This window comes from Moschus berezovskii, chromosome 22, assembly GCF_049115385.1.
Source record: "Moschus berezovskii isolate FMDL1 chromosome 22, NW_MosBer_1.0, whole genome shotgun sequence".
NCBI classification, from domain to species: Eukaryota; Metazoa; Chordata; class Mammalia; order Artiodactyla; family Moschidae; genus Moschus; species Moschus berezovskii.
Genome location: NC_142481.1, coordinates 55,508,749 through 55,527,530, shown reverse-complemented (window position 1 = coordinate 55,527,530; position 18,782 = coordinate 55,508,749). Strand labels below are relative to the sequence as shown.

Here is an 18,782-nt window from a genome sequence, read left to right as displayed (position 1 = left end):
ATGAAAAAAATTTAGTTCGAAACTGTCAGCCCCTGTCTCCTCTGGGGGTTAAAATTACAGAGGCTGTTCACCTTCTGCGTAACCTAGTTCTGTCTGAACATTTCACCATGAATCTCGAAAACTAAATCTCTCACTGCTCTGTAATGTTCCCTCTAGCAGAGAAAGCAAGCCAGGGTTTAGACAAGTCAAATCAGAAGATAAAACGCATGATGAATCTCTGTCAAAAAAATTTGAACTAGTGTCTTTTGGACGGATGTGTGGCATTACAAAGGGACCTTTAATTAGACCACCCAGTCTTCCTGTAATGACGCAGGTGACACGTGTGCGCAGCTGAGGTGTGTCCTCAGGCTGGTGGCCCCGGTCTGGCCGGGTCTGGCCCGGTCTCCGGATGATAGAGCCGGTGCTGGGGCAGGGGCAGGGGCATGGCCATCACCTGGGCAGCGTGGTACCCCCAGTGGACTGGGGTGGAGGGGGACGGGCGGGAGCTCAGGGCACCTGGTTCTGCCCGCAGTGGACTGCTGGGACGGGCCCGACGGTAAGCCCATCATCTACCATGGCTGGACGCGGACCACCAAGATCAAGTTCGACGACGTGGTGCAGGCCATCAAGGACCACGCCTTTGCCACCTCCAGGTCGGCGGCTGGTTTCCCGGGGGTTCACCTTCACAGGGAGGCCCCTGGGGTTGGGTGGACAGACACACATACACAGACATACACTGACACCCCTTTCCCCAACACACACACACACAGACACACACACAGACATACGCTGAGTGGACACCCCACCACAGATACCCCTCCAGCAGACACAGACACACCCCACCCCACACACACCCAGACGTAGACCCTCCACACACACAGTGACACCCCTTCCCCAGCACACACACAAACACACACAGACACCCCTTTCCCTAACACACACACACACACACACACACAGACACACACAGACACCCCTTTCCCCAACACACACACACAGACAGAGACACACACTGACGCCACTTTCCCCCAACACACACACACACACACAGACACACACTGAGGCTACTTTCCCCAACACACACACCCTCATCTCACCCACTGGGCTCCATCTTGGCCAAAGGCACCGCCGACAAGCCTCGGCTGAGTGTTGGCACCCCTGCAGGCCAAGAGTGCAGGTCAACTCCTGCTTGCAGAGCCCAGAGGAGGCTGGGGAGACCCGTGTGGGTGGCCGGTGCCCACCTTGCTGACGCCCACCGCCTGCCCGCCCGCAGCTTCCCCGTGGTCCTGTCCATCGAGGAGCATTGCTGTGTGGAACAGCAGCGCCACATGGCCAGGGTGTTCAAGGAGGTGTTCGGGGACCTGCTGCTGACCAAACCCAAGGAGGCCAGCGCCGACCAGCTGCCGTCGCCCAGCCAGCTGCGCGGGAAGATCATCATCAAGGTAGCGGCTCGGGGCATCACGCGCGCAGGGGGCTGGCGTCCTGGGCTCGCCCTTCTCCTCGCTGACTCCGCAGCTGACCCGGGCAAGGCCACTTAACCTCCCAGTGCCTCTGTGTCCTCGCTGTCCGGGGCTCACGATAGAACCCACTGTCAGTGTGCCGGGAGTGCAGATGCAGAGGAGTGTGTACAGAGCGCTTGGAACACGCTGTCCCACAGCAGTGCCCCGGACACAGTCACTCGGTCTCACGCATTCGTCTCTTGGCAGCTCTTCACCACGTCCCTCTCTATCGGGCCCTCGGGATGTGCTGGGGCTGTTCCAGGGAGACCCAGGCTCCGTTCTTGCCCTCGGGAGCTCCCAGGGTAGCTTGGGAGGTGGACTGGAGGTGGACAGCTGCCCCCAAAGGACTGCGTGCCCCAGAGGTGATGGGGTGGCAAGCTGGGGGCTGTGGGAGGGGGAGGAGTGACGGCCGTGAGCACCACGGAGAGGGTGACATTTGGGTCGAGACCGAAGGGACAGAGGCCTAAAGCATGTCGGTTCAAGCCCCGTGTGCAGGAGAGCGGACTCAGGTCCATGAGGCTGTCCAGGGACCCAGGACCCTCTCCCCGTGTTCCGTGCTCTCCCAGGGAGAAGGTTTTCAAGTGGGGTCCCGCAAAGCCCCCAAGAGTCCACAGGTAGAATTCGGGGGACAGCATGGTGGCATGTGAACTTGGGGCAAAAATGTTGCCTCTTGTTACCATGTCAGCAACACGTGACATCTCCTTCCAGCATGAATAGTGGCAACAAGCCACCTGGGGCTTTGTCTCCAGCAGAAGTCATGGACATTTTCACGTCACATTTGCAGTTGTTGCAAATATCTCAAACTAATGTGTGCTCATCACGACTTTGAAATTATGGTGGTTGTTAGATCTGCCTCTAGATCTTACATGAGGTGTTAATAAAGAGGCATGTCTATTAGTATGTTACAAGGATTTTTATTTACTGTCTGAATAGTTGTATTCCAGTATCATTGGTTTCTCTTGTAATTTTATGCATTATGAGTGCTGTTCTGAGGAAAGGATCTGTACTCTTCCCCAGACTTCAGAGGTGGGGTCCATAGCACAGAACCGGCCAAGCCTGCCTTAGGGCACCGTCCTTGTGTGGTCGATGCTGGGTCGCAGGCACGTGGAGATCCGGCTCACAGAAAGGGGAACACGGAGGGTCTAGGGCAAGGCATGCCTGGTAGGCAGGTGGGACGTCAGTGGGACAGGCCCGGCCTCTCCTGTCCTGGCCTGAGAACTTAGTCACGGAACCACCCCGCCTGTAGGGGCACTGATGCTAGCAGGGCAGCATTGGTGGAAGAAGCGACGTGGATTTCGGTGACAGCCAGCAGGTTTGTGGGAAGGACCGACTGGGGTTTACCAGGCAGAGAAGGGGGAAGGCCCTTCAGGTTCGGGGACTGACATCCTTGAAGGTGGGTGGTGTGGACATGTGGTGTGTTCCCTAGATTGTCACTGGACCACGAAGATGCACTGGGGACATTCCCTACATGTCGGGAGGTCATGGTCTGGTGGGGAGACCACCCTCTAAGTGGAGGAGAATTGAGCAGTGAGGGGGCTTCGGCCGAGGCCCATCCGGAGGGGAGGACCCTGGTGTGCATATTCGGAGGGATTGGCTGAGATTTTGGGGTAGATTTCCCTGAGACGTCCAGGGAAGCTTCTAGCATTCCAGTAGAACAAGAGGCAGAGGGGGCTTGGCCGGGGAGGGTCCACGGCTTCTTAGGTGTGGCCGGTGATTCTTTAGGGGGCCTCATCGCCTTTCTGTGACTTCCTTCTGTGCCCGTTCGGACGGCTCTCTGCGTGTCCCCGGGATTTCCTGGCCCTTGTCTCACGGTGTGAGTAGCACAGCCCTGTGGGAGCAGTCATGGCCTCACCCGCACTACCTTGTGGTTCCCCGCTCTCAACTTCAGGGAAAGCGGGTGGAAAGAGCGTCTGTGACCCAGTCCGTGAGTGCTGCACGCTGGGCTGGACACACTCATACCTGGCATTCAGTCATGACAGCCCCACGGGACGGGTCATCCGGGTCCCCAGCCCCCTTGACAGGGGAGGACACCGAGGTGCAGAGGTTGACTCAGCGGAGGTTGCACAGTTCCTGCCAAAGATGTCACTCAGGGCTGTTAAAATGGAGCATTTATATCCTGCTTGCCCACTGCCTTACGGGACCTGGCAGGGGCTCTGTCACCCCCATTTTACAGGGGAAATTCCTGAGACTGAGGCAGATTGTCATGCGGCCAAGGCCACCCAGTGAGGAAGGCGATGGCCCTGATTTCACGCCCAGGTCTGACTCCCCATCCTGAGTCCCCTCCACCAGGCGACCGCTTCCCCAGGCTTGTGCGTGTGATGGGTGGTCAGCGCTGGCCCAGGTGGATGTCTTCATAATCGCCCTCTTAGTCTTGCCAATGGACACGAAGGTTTCAGAGCAGCATGGCCACCTGCCCTGGGTCACACAGCTGATAAAGCAGCAGCAGAGCTGTTTGCACCCAGGTCTTCTCAGCGTACCTCCCCTATGTGCCTGCCCCTGCCCTGCACAGCCTGTGCCCACGGATGCACCGTGGCCTTGCCTTTGCCTCTGTGTGCTGGGGAATGTGGGAGCAATCACTATCTGCTAAACTAGCTTGGGAGATTCAACAGGGAACACAACAAAGTCCCTGCCCTCATGGGGCTTATATTCTAGCAGGGAAGACAGAAGACAGATACATAGCTACACATAGGGCTGAAGAGTATGAAGGTTAATTGTATCCAGGGGCTTGAGATTGACAGGGGTGGAAAAGAGGCGTGTGGGCAATTTCATGCCACGTAGACAAGGGAAGCTCCTCTGGGGAGGTGACGCCATGTGCAGAGCTGAAGGTGGTGAGAGAGAAGCCAGGCAGAGAGAAATGGCAGTGCAAAGGCCCTGAGGTGGAGCGGTGCAGGTGGATGCTGGGCTGACGTGGATGAAGGTTTGCTGGCTCCACGATCCTAACTTTGGGTCTCGGGGACGGGCTCTGTGTGTTCCTTCCCTCAGCATAAGAAACTGGGCCCCCGAGGTGACGTGGACGTCAACATGGAGGACAAGAAGGATGAGCACAAGCAGCAGGGTGAACTGTACATGTGGGACCCCATCGACCAGGTGCGGCTTCTCGTGCCCTGCTCAGAGCCTCGAGTGCCCGCTGCGCCGACGGCGCTCTGCCTCACTCTTAGCTCACGCCAAGTGAACTGGTCATTGTTAGAAAACTGTGTTTTTCTTTTGCCTTATTAATGTTTTATTTTGAAATAATTTTACATTCAGTGTAACATGCTGTAGATTCTCAGGCATAAATGTAGACACACACACACACACACACACACACGCACTCCTCATGCATCCTTCACCCAGTTTCCCCAAATAATAGCATCCTCTGTCACCAGAGTGTGATTGTCATAACCGGGAAGTGGAACACTAGCTACATTGCTATGGACTCATTTATGGGCCTTATTCCAGTCTGCCCACTGATGTCCTTTTTCTGGTCCAAGGGATGCAATAATGCAATTAGTTGTCCTAACTCCTTAGTATCCTCCAACCTGAGACAGTTCCACTGGGAGCGTTATTATTATTGGCTGTGCCACACGGCTTGCAGGATCTCAGTTCCCCCACCAGGAGTTGAACGCAGGTCCCCTGCATGGAAGCACAGCGTTCTAACCACTGGACTGCCTGGGAATTCCCAAAGAAACATTGTTTTTTATAAGAATGAGGAGTTTTGAATGTTAATGCCACTTCTCATATCCCTTAACCTAACATGGCAATCCATTTGAGTAGGTATTGATCAAATGATTGATTGAAGTATGTAATTGATATACAGGGTTGTATTAGGTTCAGGTGTATAGCAAAGTGATTATTATAGATTTTATATATATATGTAGTATTTGTTTTTCTGCAAATATTTGAGTATTTTTTACATGTCTGTTCTTATAGCCTAGAAATAATGGTTAAATAAAGAATTAAGTCATATTTAAATGTTGAAGAAAGTGTCTCTAGACAGACTGGCTGAGAAATTGTGAAAGTTTTAAAAGGTAGATGAAATAGAAAAAGACAGTGATGAAGACACACACAGAGAAAACAAGCCCATTATTCATAAAAGGCTTCAAATTAAGTGAAAATGATACTGCCTTGTGTCTACTTTTAGACATATTGAATAAAGAAGTCCTCAAAATGCTAAAAGAACCCCAGAATAATAGGTGTTTTAAAGGAAACATCTCACAGGGGCTTGAGATCAGTGAAACCATCATAAATGGCTACAGAAGTGGGAAAGGCAAGTCCCCGGGCTGACGCCAGGCAGGAGCCTTGGGCCTCAGAGTTGACGGAGCAGAGATTTTTGGGGGAGACCTAATGCTGATCTTACTTTGTAGAAATGGACTCGACACTACTGTGCCATTGCTGATGCCAAGCTGTCCTTCAGCGATGACATTGAACAGACTGTGGAAGAGGAGCTGCCCCTGGTAGGTGGAGACCTATACTGCTCCTCTCACCCAGTGGCCAGCAGGCCTGGACATGCTCAGCCCATCCATGGAGCTGCCTCTTTGGGTACCAAGGCTTGCCTGGCTCTTCTCTGATTGGTTGGCTGGCCCATGTGCTTAGCCAATGAGACTTAAGAGTCTTCCCTGCTCTCTGAAAGGCTTGATTGGCCTGTGCTACCTGGGGAGGATGAGGACATTTGGGTGCTCTGTTCAGCCCCACCCACTAACTTAGTTCCTGGCTTTCCTGCCCTCTGCCCCTGGGCTGCTGACCATCCTTTGTGCTGTTCCTTGAGTACAGGCCCCAGGGTATTGTAGCTTTCAGACTTCCTGTACAATAGAGTTGAGGCTGTACTGGGCCATGACTCAGGAGGCCACCACAAATGGGGGCTGTCCGGAGTGGGTGGCTGGCGGGGGGAGGGCAGTGGAGGCTGGCTTCCCAGACCTCTTGGGGAGAAGCAAGCTGAGGCCATCCTTGGTCTGTTATCCAGTCCCCTGAAGCAGCGTGCACAGATGGACCGGTCTGGTGATGCTGGTCCTGGTTTTCAGAAGCCTCTCCTCTCTTTGTGGCCCAGGATATACCCCCCACGGAGCTGCATTTTGGGGAGAAGTGGTTCCACAAGAAGGTGGAAAAGAGGACAAGTGCTGAGAAGCTGCTGCAGGAATACTGTGCTGAGACAGGGGGCAAAGATGGGACCTTCTTGGTGCGGGAGAGCGAGACCTTCCCCAACGACTACACCCTGTCCTTCTGGTAACACCCCTCTATCCGGGCCATGCCCACCTTCTCCCCACAGCTGGTGGGATCGAGGGGCCATGTGGAAAGTGGTATCAGCTTAGGCTGGATTTGGGTGGAGCTGGACTGGAAACTGAGGCTTCCCTGGTGACTCAGTGGTAAAGAATCCACCTGCAGTGCAGGAACCCCCGAAGACACGGGTTTGATCCCTGGGTCGGTATGATCCCCTGGAGAAGGGAATGGCCACCCACTCCAGTACTCTTGCCTGGGAAATTCCATGGACAGAGGAGCCTGGCGGGCTGCATAGGGTCGCAAAGAGTTGGATACGACTGAAGTGGCTTAGCATGCATGCATGGGCTAGAAACCCAGACTTCGTTTAGTGAGTTTTGGGGGTCAAGACTTAGGTGGAGTGAGGCCCCCAAAACGTAGTCATCAGCAATTTCAGTGCAATATCAAATATTGTAAAGTAAGGCAATGGCAAGCCACTCCAGTACTCTTGCCTGGAGAGTCCCATGGACAGAGGAGCCTAGTAGGCTGCAGTCCGTGGGTCGCTAGGGGTCGGACACGACTGAGCGACTTCACTTTCACACATTGGAGAAGGAAATGGCAACCCACTCCAGTGTTCTTGCCTGGAGAGTCCCGGGGACGGGGGAGCCTGGTGGGCTGCAGTCTGTGGGGTCACACAGAGTCGGACACGACTGAAGTAACTTAGCAGCAGCAGCAGCAACCTTACAGAACTGTGGTGAGGCTATCGTGAGCTCATCTACATTAATTCATTAAAAGATACTTATTTTGGCGGTATTTGCTCAGTGCTAGGCATAGTGACTTAGCAGTGACCAGGCAGACACAGTCCCTGTCCTCTTGGAAATTAGAGTCTGAGAATGGAGATGGACAGTGAAACAGGAATCACGCAAATAATACATAATTCTAGTTGTGACAAGTGCAATGAAAAAAATGCAGGACGTTATGAACGTCAGTGAGAGTGGGATCTGGTGTAATGTTGGGAGAAAAATCAGGGAAGACTTCCTGAAAGAAGTGGTATTTAAATTGAGACCTGAAAGATCAAAGTTCTAATATTAACAGCATACAAATAATAGTAAGAGCTAACACCTGTAAGATGCTTACCATGTACCAGGCAACATTCCAGGCACATTCTGTGTGTGTGTGTGTGTGTGTGTGTGATCTTGTTTCGTCCTCAGGATATCTCTGTGAGGCGGATACTGCCATTATCCTTGTTGGACCACTGGGATCGTAATAGGGAGGCTCAGAGGAGACAAGTCACTTGTTCAAGGTCATTTAGCTCATCAGTGGCAGAGTCAGGATTGGAACCCAGGCTGTCTGGCTCCAGAGGAGCAGTTATGTAGGTAAAGGGGACAGCAGGCAGAGGAAGTAGGTGGAATGTTCTGGAATCCAGGCTCAAGGAGTAGCTTGTGTGGAAGCCCTGGTGGGTTCAAAGAGCAGAGGGAGGCCTGTGCAGCCACACACAGCGTCTACTCCCAGGGGCTGCGGCTGCAGCTCCGGCCCGTCCTGTGACCTCTGCTGCCCAGGTGCAGGAGGAGCCCGCCGGGCTGGCTTTGACGTGGTCCCTCTCCCCGCAGGCGGTCGGGCCGCGTGCAGCACTGCCGGATCCGCTCCACCATGGAGGGCGGGGCCATGAAGTACTACCTGACTGACAACCTCATGTTCAGCAGCATCTACGCCCTCATCCAGCACTACCGCGAGACACACCTGCGCTGCGCCGAGTTCGAGCTCCGGCTGACCGACCCCGTGCCCAACCCCAACCCGCACGAGTCCAAGCCGTACGTGTGCCCATGCTCTGGGGGCGTGAGTCGGAAATGCCAGCCTTGCGGATGGGCTGGGGCCGGCGTTCGCACGAGGCTCCTCACCTGGGCCCACCAGGGTCTCTCTAAGTTCCCCAGGACGGCCGCTGTCCAGAATCCTGCTGCCCGTTCTTCCTTCCTCTCCCTTCGCCCCTCCCATCCTTTCTTCTTCTTTGTTTTCAGGGTCCTGAGGTCTTGGGCTTTGAGTTTTCAGAGACTGATTCTGACCTGGTGTTTTCGTTGTACTTGTCAGAGCTCATTCCTATTGGTCTGAAACCCAAAAATATATAATTGCAAAGAGAGTATTGGTTAGGCCTTGCAAAGGGTTAGCAAGTTCTGAAAAGAAAAGAGTGATTTTTAGGCAGAAGCCTGCTCAAGTGCACCTTTCTGAGGAAGCCATATAGCCGTGACAACTTTGGTTTTTACCTTTCTTGTCTGTATTCAAGTGGATGGCCTTAAAATTTGCTATTTTGCATCTTTAAAATTAACCCCCAACCCCTCTAAAACCCCATTTTGTGTGTTTTCTGCCTCTGATTTTCTGAGACACTGCAGTGGCTGTGTCACGCTCTGATGCTTGGGTCAGTGGTCTGGGAGGGGGTTAAAGATTTAAGTTGATTTATTCTCTCGTGCTTCAAGCAGACTCCCTACACAAGTGCTTCGCCTGAGCTGTGTCTGGGTGATTGTTTTCAAAGTCGCTGTCTCGAGAAGGGATTTCGGATGGGGAGGCCTGCTGTGCAATTTCCGTGGTGTGCTCCAGGGTCGTATTTTGGGCCTCCTGGGGACCCACCGCGTCCCCCTCCGCTGCCAGGCTCAGTGGTCTCTCCCCTGGCCTTCTCCCTGGGCCTGTGCTGCAGGTGGTACTACGATGGGCTGAGCCGCGGAGAAGCGGAGGATATGCTGATGAGGGTCCCCCGGGACGGGGCCTTCCTCATCCGGAAGCGGGAAGGCACCGACTCCTACGCCATCACCTTCAGGTAAGTGTGTGGGCTGCAGCCGCTTCTCACTCTGCAGGGGAACTCAGGTGGACGCTGAGCCCAGTGTCCTCCATCCAGAGTGTCAGCTATGATGGAGACAGTAATAGTAAAATGAGAGCAAAGGCAGACTGCGCTAATGTGTGCTTTCAGCATGCTGGGCAGGGGTCTGTATTCCCGAGAGTAATGTGGTTTACATGAATTCATTTAATTGTCCCAAAACTCTATGGGGTGAGCCTGACCCATACCCCTGCTTTCTGGGTGATGGAACGACCTGCTGAAAACATGCAGCCCGTTAGCGGTGGAGCTGGAGTTTGCACCCCAGCAGCGCTGGCAACCCAGATGGGTGGTGATGCAGCTCTGGTCTCCTCCCATCCGCCATTGCCACTGCCTGCCAGCAGGAAGGCCGTGTGGACCAGCTGTCTCAGGGCCGTGGTTCTCTGTGTTAATTCTACCCCAGGACACTTGCATCCTCCAATTTCCACCAAAAGCAGTACGAGGGAGGGTCAGACCCTGGTCACCAAACTGTCCCTCCGTCTCCCCATGTGCAGGGTTTCCCTGCGTGTTCTGGGTGATGGCAGTGGAATACTGGGAACCAAAGATTGAGTTCCCAGGTGATGTTCTGGAACTGGGCTGCCTTCAGGGCCTCACCTATTTATTTTTAAATTGATTTTTTTCAAATACTTTAAAAAATATTTATTCATTTATTTAGCTTTTCCAAGTCTTAGTTGTAGCATGTGGGATCTAGTTCCATGACCAGGAATTGAACTCAGGGTGTCTGCATTGGGAGTGTGGAGTCTTAGCCACTGAGCCACCAGGCAAGTCCCTTCAAATACTCTTTTGACCTCACCGCATGGCATGTGGGATCTTGGTTGCCTGACCAGGGATCAAACCTGTGCCCCTTGCGTTGAAAGTGTAGAGCTTACCTTTGGGCACCAGGGAAGTCCCACCACGTCTGTCTGTCTGGTGCCCTAGGATGGGTGACCAGGCTGTTTGCGGTTGGTGGGCTTATGTGGCTGTCACCCAGCTGCCGGATGTCAGCCCCGTGTGGTCTCCCCGCAGGGCCAGGGGCAAGGTGAAGCACTGTCGCATCAACCGAGACGGCCGGCACTTCGTGCTGGGCACCTCCGCCTACTTCGAGAGCCTCGTGGAGCTGGTCAGCTACTACGAGAAGCACGCGCTCTACCGGAAGATGAAGCTGCGCTACCCCGTGACCCCCGAGCTCCTGGAGCGCTACAACATGGTGGGTGGCTGGCCCGGCCGGGGCGGGGTATCCCGTCTGAGGCTGCGATTCACCGGTTGGTTCACTCAGCAAACCTTTATCGAGCACGTTCGTGCGTCCCACACGGCTCTGGGTCCAAAACTGCGGAGTGGACGCAGACTCTGCCGCTGTGGTCTTACAGCCCGGGTGGGTGAGACAGACGATACGTGACAAGAAGAGCTGTCAGAGCACGTGTCGGCCAGTGGGACGATGGGCGCTGCGGCCGGTAACACGCCGGACGGCTATATACGCGGGCGGATGACGGGCAGGGGCGCAGTTCCCAGGGGTGCTCGGGAGGGGCCTGCTGAGAGGACGCGCGGGCAGACACTGCGGGAGGTGGGGGAGGCAGCCTGCAGCTGTGAGGAGGAAGAAAGAACGGGCAGTGCAGAGGTCCTGAGGAGAGGCCGTGGTGCAGGCAAAGAGAAGCCGGTGTGGCTGGACCTCAGTGGTCCAGGGTTGGGGCAGAACTAAATAAGGATGAACTGTGGGAGTGGGGCCGCACACAGGGGCTTTTATTCTGAGCCAATGGAGGGTTCTTCTTTTCTGTGTTTGGGCCATGCCATGCAGCACGCAGGACCTTAGTTCCCTGACCAGGGATTGAACCTACAGCCCCTGCAGTGCAAGTGGTATTCGGACCACCAGGGAAGTCCCCACTGGGGGGTTCTGAGCGGTGAAGGGAGCCAATCTGATTACCATGTCCCAGTTCCTATCAGATAGATTCAGTACTTTATTGAAAAGAGATTGACAGTGCACTAGGAACCGTGCGTCTAGATGCTGGGAGAGGAGAGCATGGTGGAACACCGTCAGCCCTTGGCATGTTCTGGTTCTAGGAAGGGGAGCGGGTGAAACACAGCCATGTAAATACGATGCCCCCGGGCAGGGCGAGTTACAGTGAAGACGAGAACAGGATGGGGCGCAGTGGGGTGGGCACTGCGTTAGACTGGGGCCAGAGAGTTGGGAGCGGGCCTTCTGCAGAGGGTGGGAAGGCAGCCGGGGGGCGGAGCGGCTGGGGAGCTGTGAAGGAGGCGGGTTCCAGGTGGGGGCAGGCGGGCACAGGACCACAATGTGGGGTGGGGCTGCAGCCCAGTGGGGGGCCGGGGAAGGGCAGGAGGGGTCTCCAGTGTGTGCTGGTGAAAGTTTACTGTCCGCTCTGCGGAGAGAAGCCCTGCTTTGTGGCATTTGCCAATTTCTGTACTGTGAGTACTCCCGCGGTGGCCAGTTTCAAGCTGCCGACATTGAACGTGGGTCTGGAAGAGCAGTGAGCTTGCTCCAGGGCACCAGCGCATCTCAGGGCTTGTGTTTTGACAAATGAGGATGGCGCCTGGCATGGGGTAGGCCCCCACTGGGGCCTCTCTGATCCTGGGGTAAGATTTCCAAGTTTGGGGAACTTCTTAATAGCTTCTTACTGGCTCTACCTACAAGGTGAGTAAACTGAGGTTTCAGCTCTTCTACTAGAGGGCAGGAAACCATGAGGATGCCTAGAATCCTTGTTCTAAGTTAGGGCTGTCCTGGGAGCTTGAATGACTCCATTTATTTTTCTCTCTTCTTTTTCAGGAAAGAGATATAAACTCCCTCTATGATGTCAGCAGGATGTATGTGGATCCCAGTGAAATCAATCCTTCAATGGTACAGCGCAAACTTCTGACTCACACTATTACCTAGTCACTAGACTGACATGGATCTTCCCAGGTGGTTCAGTGGTAAAGAAATCACCTGCCAGTGCAGGAGATGCGGGTTCAATCCCTGGATCAGGAAGATCTGCTAGAGAAGGAAATGGCAACCCCCTCCAGTATTCTTGCCTGGACAGTACCATAGATAGAGAAACCTGTCGGACTACAGTCCATGGGGTCATAGAAGAGCTGGACATGACTTAGCGATTAAACAACAACAAACAGGTTGACATAGAGTCTACCCCCCAGTTAAACAGGGAGAGGGAACGTTTTGGAAAACTCGACCAAAAAAATTCCTGGAGGGGAGAAGAAATGACGATTGACAATGTGACATCTAGTTTCAGGGAAGAGGTTAATAGAACTCCATCCAAATGTGACTGAGCCTTGCTAAAATTCTGAAGTTTGATGAACCACCTTTGGGCCCAACAGCTTCTAATTAAAAGTCTTTCAAATGTTCCTTGCTCACTGACTGAGCCTGTGGTGTTTATAAATTCCGTTTGGTTCAGTGACCCCTCTGCCATGTGCACGCTATCTTGTATTCCTACCCTGGCTGCTGAGTCATTTCATGCGGGCAGGGCTGGATTTTACTGTTAGCCTGAAGCTCCCGGTCTCATCTTAAATTTAGCTGGAGCCTGCAGAGGAGCAGTGCTGGCGAGTTTTCCGTTTGGTGGGGCCGTCTTGTCTGTGATTAGTGTACAGTTCTCACTTTGCTGGTGGGCTCTGTAGAAATCCGGAGGTTTTCTTTTAAACTTAGAATCCTTTGTCAATGCAAATTCCTTTCAGCAAGCAGTGAAGTCTTGAAAAATTGTGGGTGCATGGAACCGGGTGTGAAGTGCATTTATTAGAACTGACAGATGCTTTCGTTATGAGAATGACACGGCCTCATGTCAGATGTCAGGGGATGGTGGAGATCATGGTAAACCGAGGACACACCCCATCTCGGGAGCAGCCACCCCGTTAGCAGCTGCCATTTCAGAGACCAGGTGGGGTCTTCTGATTTCTCAAGACAACCCAGTAATCTGGGTGTTTGATGTGAAATCTCCCCATATTTAAACCCTGGTCATTATACCAAGGTATGTGGAGGAGTCTTCCTATACTCAGTGAGCCAAGTAAAACATGATTGTATGTGGAGTTTGAGTGCAAGCTGCCAGACCATGGCGAGTGCCTCAAAATACATTTATTATTCTTGTGATTGAAAAATGATGTAACAATGAAAAGGGAAACATTTTAAAAGCAGGGAAAACAATCCGCCCTGGTCTCACCATCCTGACAGAGTAGCCATCTGTGCCTGTGGGTGTTCCGTCCCCTCTGGTCCTTGTCCATGGGGAGACGTGTTTTACAGTCCCCACCCCAGCACCTGCCATTTCTATTCTTTGTTCACCTGCCATTCGGCCACGAGTGAGTTTCTTCACTGCTGATCTAGCTAATGACCAATTTTTGTTGAACCTGGTAGGCCACGCAGTTTTGATGCAGTACCTGGACAGGGAAGCCTAGTGTATTGCAGTCCATGGGGTTGCAAAGAGTCGGACATGACTGAGCAACTGAACTGAACCTGGACTGGAATTATAACTTAAAAAAGAGAATATTTTTTATGCTGTAGATTATTCTAGGTGACTGGGCCCCTTTAGCTGTGTCTCCATCAATGGCCATTTGGGTTGTCTCTAGGCTATGCTTGTCTCATTAATGCTAAAATGAATTTCTTCCTCTGTGAGGTTTTGTATCTTTCACCTTATGTCCTTTGGGTGAGTTCTTAGGACTGCAGTGACGAGGTCAGTAATGACAGGTAACACATATTGATGACCACATAGTGAGCACTGAGCTAAGCTCATTAATCCTCTAACAGCCCCAGGCATTAAGTCCCATTTTTGTGCCCATTGTACAGATGAGACAGCATAGGAGCTGAATGATTGATGTGAGTGTGGAGCTAGGATTTGGGTGCTCCTAGACATGCACTTGTAGCCACTGCGGCGCCACATGCCTGCTTGGGCGTGCGACGGGTGGCTCATTTCTCTGATTCGTGAGGGACCTGACATGAGGACCTCTCCTGCCATCCATCAGGCTGGAGACTTACTCCTCGTAGATGCCATTATGTGGCACCCCCTCTGCCACTGGCTGTACCTTCCTCGTGGCCTTGGAGTCTGTCAGTGACCTGTAGAGTTTCATGGGGAAAGGTACAACTCTGGTCCTTATGTCCAGTCTGCCCTTGAAGCAGGATGCACAGAAGAGCTGGCTCTGTTTGCAGGTTGAGGAGTCAAGTTCAAAAGCTCTGGTTGGAGTTCCCATGGCAAAGCTTACAGAACCCACACTGTAAGCATCACAGACTATGGTGGTAACTCATATTAATGGAGTCTTTCTCTGCTCAGCCATTTGCCAAGTGGTTGACTTTGGCCAAGGATGCTTCATCTCTCTGGACCTCTATTTCCTCGTCTGTAAAATGGGATACCATCGCTACTCCCTGCCTGTTAGGATTATGAGGATTAGAGGGGATACTGTAGATAAAAGGCCTAAGACGGGGCTCTGACTGTAGTAAGAACTTAAGAAATCTCGCTGTTGTCATTTTTATCCTTGCGTGTATTATCTCACTTAATAGTCTCAATGACCCTGTGAAGCATGTAGTGTTTTAATTCCTGTTTCACAGATGGGGAAACAGGCTGAGAGAGCCTCAAGATTATATAGCCTTTGTACGGAAGGGGCAAACCGAGGATTTGAACCACATGTCTGACTCCAGAGCCCCGTGCTCTTGAGGAGCAGTTTTATGGATTCCTTGTGAAAACCCCCATTCCCATGGGGGCAGCAGGGAAGCTGCTAATCTAAGCGGGTTGGCAGTTTCGGAGGTTTTCCTATTAAGCGTTTGCTTGCTGTGTGGGTGTTCATTTTGCCATGGATTTGCGCTTGCCCAGCAGCAAATCACGGAGGAGAGGAGGAATTCTGCCCTCAGTTCTGTCTTGTTTCTGCCGGTGCAGAGGCCGTACTTGGTGATTTCATGGAGGAGCACCTCAGGCACTTGCAGAATGCCAGCATCCCAGGGCATGTCAGGGCATCCCCAGTGGAAATGCTGGTGAGGCTCGGGGGCCGCCAGAAACGGTGTTGAGCTTGAACTGCTGAGCGGGTTGGTGAATGCAGGCAGTGAGGACTTCGGAGATGATGGGCGTGGTTCCGCCTGAAAGGCGTGCCCTTCCTTTGTTGAAGAAATACCGGCTCACTCTGAGGTGCCCTTTGCTGCTGTTCAGATGCTCAGTCGTGTCCGACTCTTTGCGACCCCGTGGACTGCAGCACCCCAGGCTGCCCTGTCCTTCACCATTTCCCAGAGTTTGCTCAAAGTCATGTCCATTGAGTCGGTGATGCCATCCAACCATCTCATCTTCTGTCATCCCCTTCTCCTCCTGCCTTCAGTCTTTCCCAGCATCAGGGTCTTTTCCAATAGAGTCTGCTCTTTGCATCAGGTGGCCAAAGTATTGGAGCTTCAGCTTCAGCATCAAGTCCTTCCAGTGATTATTCAGGGTTGATTTCCTTTAGGATGGACTGGGTTTGATGGCCTTGCTGACTAAGGGACTCTCAAGAGTCTTCTCCAGCACCGCAGTTCGAAAGCGTCAATTCTTCAGTGCCCAGTCTTCTTTGTGGTTCAACTTTGACATCTGTACATGACTACTGGAAAAACCAAGGCTCTGATTTAGGCCAGTTCCCCTTGTGGCTCCCTGGCAATGCTAGCCCTTGGCCACCAGATGGCGCCATAACCCTGGACTAAAGCCGCCCTCTCTTTTGAGAAGCACCAAATGTGCCAGAAAGTGCAGCCGCCTCCCTCTTCTGTTGACTGGCCTGACCCTTTACCTTCTTGTTTTCCCTGAAAGCCTCAGAGAACCGTGAAAGCTCTGTATGACTACAGAGCCAAGCAGAGCGACGAGCTGAGCTTTTGCCGCGGTGCCCTCATCCACAACGTCTCCAAGGAGCCTGGGGGCTGGTAAGGCTGAGGGGAGCGGGGCCCCTCGACCTGTCCCTTTCTCTCAGTGAGACTCAAGCGCTGGCCGAACCCTGACCCCTTTATCTCCTGTTCTGGCCTGGCTTTGGCCTGTCATACTTTCTCTGGGAAGATGACCGATACATGCTCTATTTGCAAAAGTGGGTAAACAGCAATGGCAGTTATGATAATGTCATTTATTAATATATATCATACTGCATATTATTTTAATTGTAATAGCAGCTGCCATTTATTGAGGTCTTACTGTGTGGCAAGCACTATGCTAATTGCTTTCATACATTATCTAAGCAAATTCTTGTTATAGCCCTGCAGGCTTATGACTGTGATTATCTCTGCTTTATGTGGGCTTCCCAGGTGGCGCTAGTGGTAAAGAGCCTGCCTCCAACACAGGAGTCATAAGAGATTTGGTGGGTCCGATCCCTGGATCGGGAAGATACTGTGGAGGAGGGCATGGCAACCCACTCCAGTATTCATGGCTGGAGAATTCCATGGGCAATGAATAGATGCAGTGAATGAGGCTTTCCAGAGTTCAGTTACTGAACACCACAGGTTCCCATTATGCAAGCCTGTGCATTTTAAATTCAAATTCTTGTGCTATTGCATAGTCCCATGCCCTGTGCAGTGGCCCCATCGTGGATTAAAGAGGTGCATTTAATTAAAAAGGTGCACCCAGGCCAAAGGCACCTGGGTGTGTGACAGTTATCTCTTCCCTTTTTTCTTCACCCAGGGAGAAGAATTCTCTGCCCACCCATAGGTTCCCTCAGCAGGTGGTTTCATGGGATGGTTCCTATCTTAGAGCAGTAAGGATTGTTCATAACCACGAGCCCTTGCAGAGACTCAGGCACCTCACAAAATTGGTGCTTCTTCCTCTTGGAAGATAGCTGGACCTGACTTAGAGATCTGAATAGTGACTCAAATGGAGCAGTGTTGAGCACCGTCTTAAGGACTTCATTTGAAATCATTCATGTGATCCACACAGTGACCCTGTAAGGCTGCTTCTCCTTCCCTGCATTTTACAGATGAGGACAGTGAGGCCCTGAGAAGCAGTAACCTGTCCAGGGTCACAGAGCAGCCTGAGATTGAAGCTAGGCCTTCTGACTTGAGGCCACACTCTTTCCTCACTCACGTGCTGGATCCAGAGGTTTACCAAGCTTGTTTGTTTTTTTTTAATTTGGAGACCACCCTCTTTCCAAACCCACTGCTTGCCTGGATCCGCAGAGGATTTTGTCTCAAGATGGGTTAAGGCTGGAGTGAGTGCTGTGACGAGGGGCTGAGGGCAAACCGTAGGCCCTTCTGAGGTCCCCTCATTGCTCATTCTCTCCCTGGTGTCAGTATCCCACTAGGTGGGGTGCCTGCCTCCAACCACATTTTTTCCGCATCCTTCCAGGTTAGAGGACCACATCATTTTTGTTTAAACCAGGATGCATTTGAGAGTGAAGGGAATGCATAGTTAGTAATTACACCTGGACCGCAGGTGTGAACTACCCAGTTCTGGGCACATAGTCCATACAGTTGCCCATACAGGCAGACTTTGCTGGAGATGGGTCTGGAGAAATGAAGGTTGAAAAAAGTATGTGAAAGGGGCTCACAGCTGGCAATTCTGTTTCCACCAGGCCGTGGGACAGTCAGTCCTCTCTGCTTACTCAGGTCAGCAAGCATTTGTTAATACTTTATTGACTGGGGGATTTTTGCAGAAACTAATGCCTGTGGAGTTAATGTGTTTCCAGTCAGTAATGTGTTAAGCGCCCCCGAGTATAGATTTGATTAAGACTGAGGAAGGTCGCATGTAGAAGGGAAACTGATGGGTAACTGTAAGTTAATGTAAGGTGTGGACCGCTTTGACAGCTGTGGGGAAAGATACCAGGGAGCACAAAGGAACAGCTCTCAGCCTGGTGGCAGTCAGGGAAGGCTCCCTGGAAGAAGACGACCCCGGCTGAGTCTTAGATTGTTTGGTGGCTATAGAGGGCATGGTAGGGCCATGTGGGGAGTGGGCCATAGATGGTCTGGAATGAATATCAGGTTCAAGTCAGAGAGAGGCAGGAGTTGAGGTCCCTGGGTTAGAGCATTATGATGGCCAAGCTCCACAGTCTCAGCTTGATTTTGAAGGCCTCAGTGTGGTGGGGTCAGAAGAGCATTCTGGAAGGAGCCCCCTGGCTGCAGAAGGTGGGCCACGGGAGGGCTCGGAGGAGGACCCAGTCCAGGCATCAGACTTGGGGGCATCTTGGCGGTGCGGCCAGTTTGCTTGAGTCAAGACACGTACAAAGTCGATAATGTCTCATGTTGTTAGTGCTGCTACCCAGGTGGGAAGGGTGGGGGTGGGGCACAGTTTTAGCTGAATAGCGAGAACTAACACTATGGAGCGCCTTATATGTAAACGCAAGACGGTGTTAACGCCTGTGGTCCCAGTAAGATCCCAGAGGGGGAC

The 18,782-nt window shown here is 52.6% G+C and overlaps 1 protein-coding gene across 2 annotated transcripts in view; it reads left to right on the top strand.

Annotated features, from left to right (window-relative positions):
- PLCG2 (phospholipase C gamma 2) overlaps positions 1–18,782 on the top strand; it is a 154,683-nt gene that overhangs the window by 99,215 nt on the left and 36,686 nt on the right. For both annotated transcript variants that reach the window (XR_016035956.1, XM_055413059.2), the window contains exons 13-22: positions 512–632; positions 1,253–1,421; positions 4,461–4,565; positions 5,822–5,911; positions 6,502–6,677; positions 8,258–8,458; positions 9,334–9,453; positions 10,513–10,693; positions 12,266–12,337; positions 16,230–16,339. Coding sequence is in view for 1 of the 2 variants with exons in the window: in XM_055413059.2 (XP_055269034.2) it covers positions 512–632; positions 1,253–1,421; positions 4,461–4,565; positions 5,822–5,911; positions 6,502–6,677; positions 8,258–8,458; positions 9,334–9,453; positions 10,513–10,693; positions 12,266–12,337; positions 16,230–16,339 (1,345 nt within the window). In the remaining variant the exon portion in view is untranslated. The remainder of the gene's footprint in view (positions 1–511; positions 633–1,252; positions 1,422–4,460; positions 4,566–5,821; positions 5,912–6,501; positions 6,678–8,257; positions 8,459–9,333; positions 9,454–10,512; positions 10,694–12,265; positions 12,338–16,229; positions 16,340–18,782) is intronic.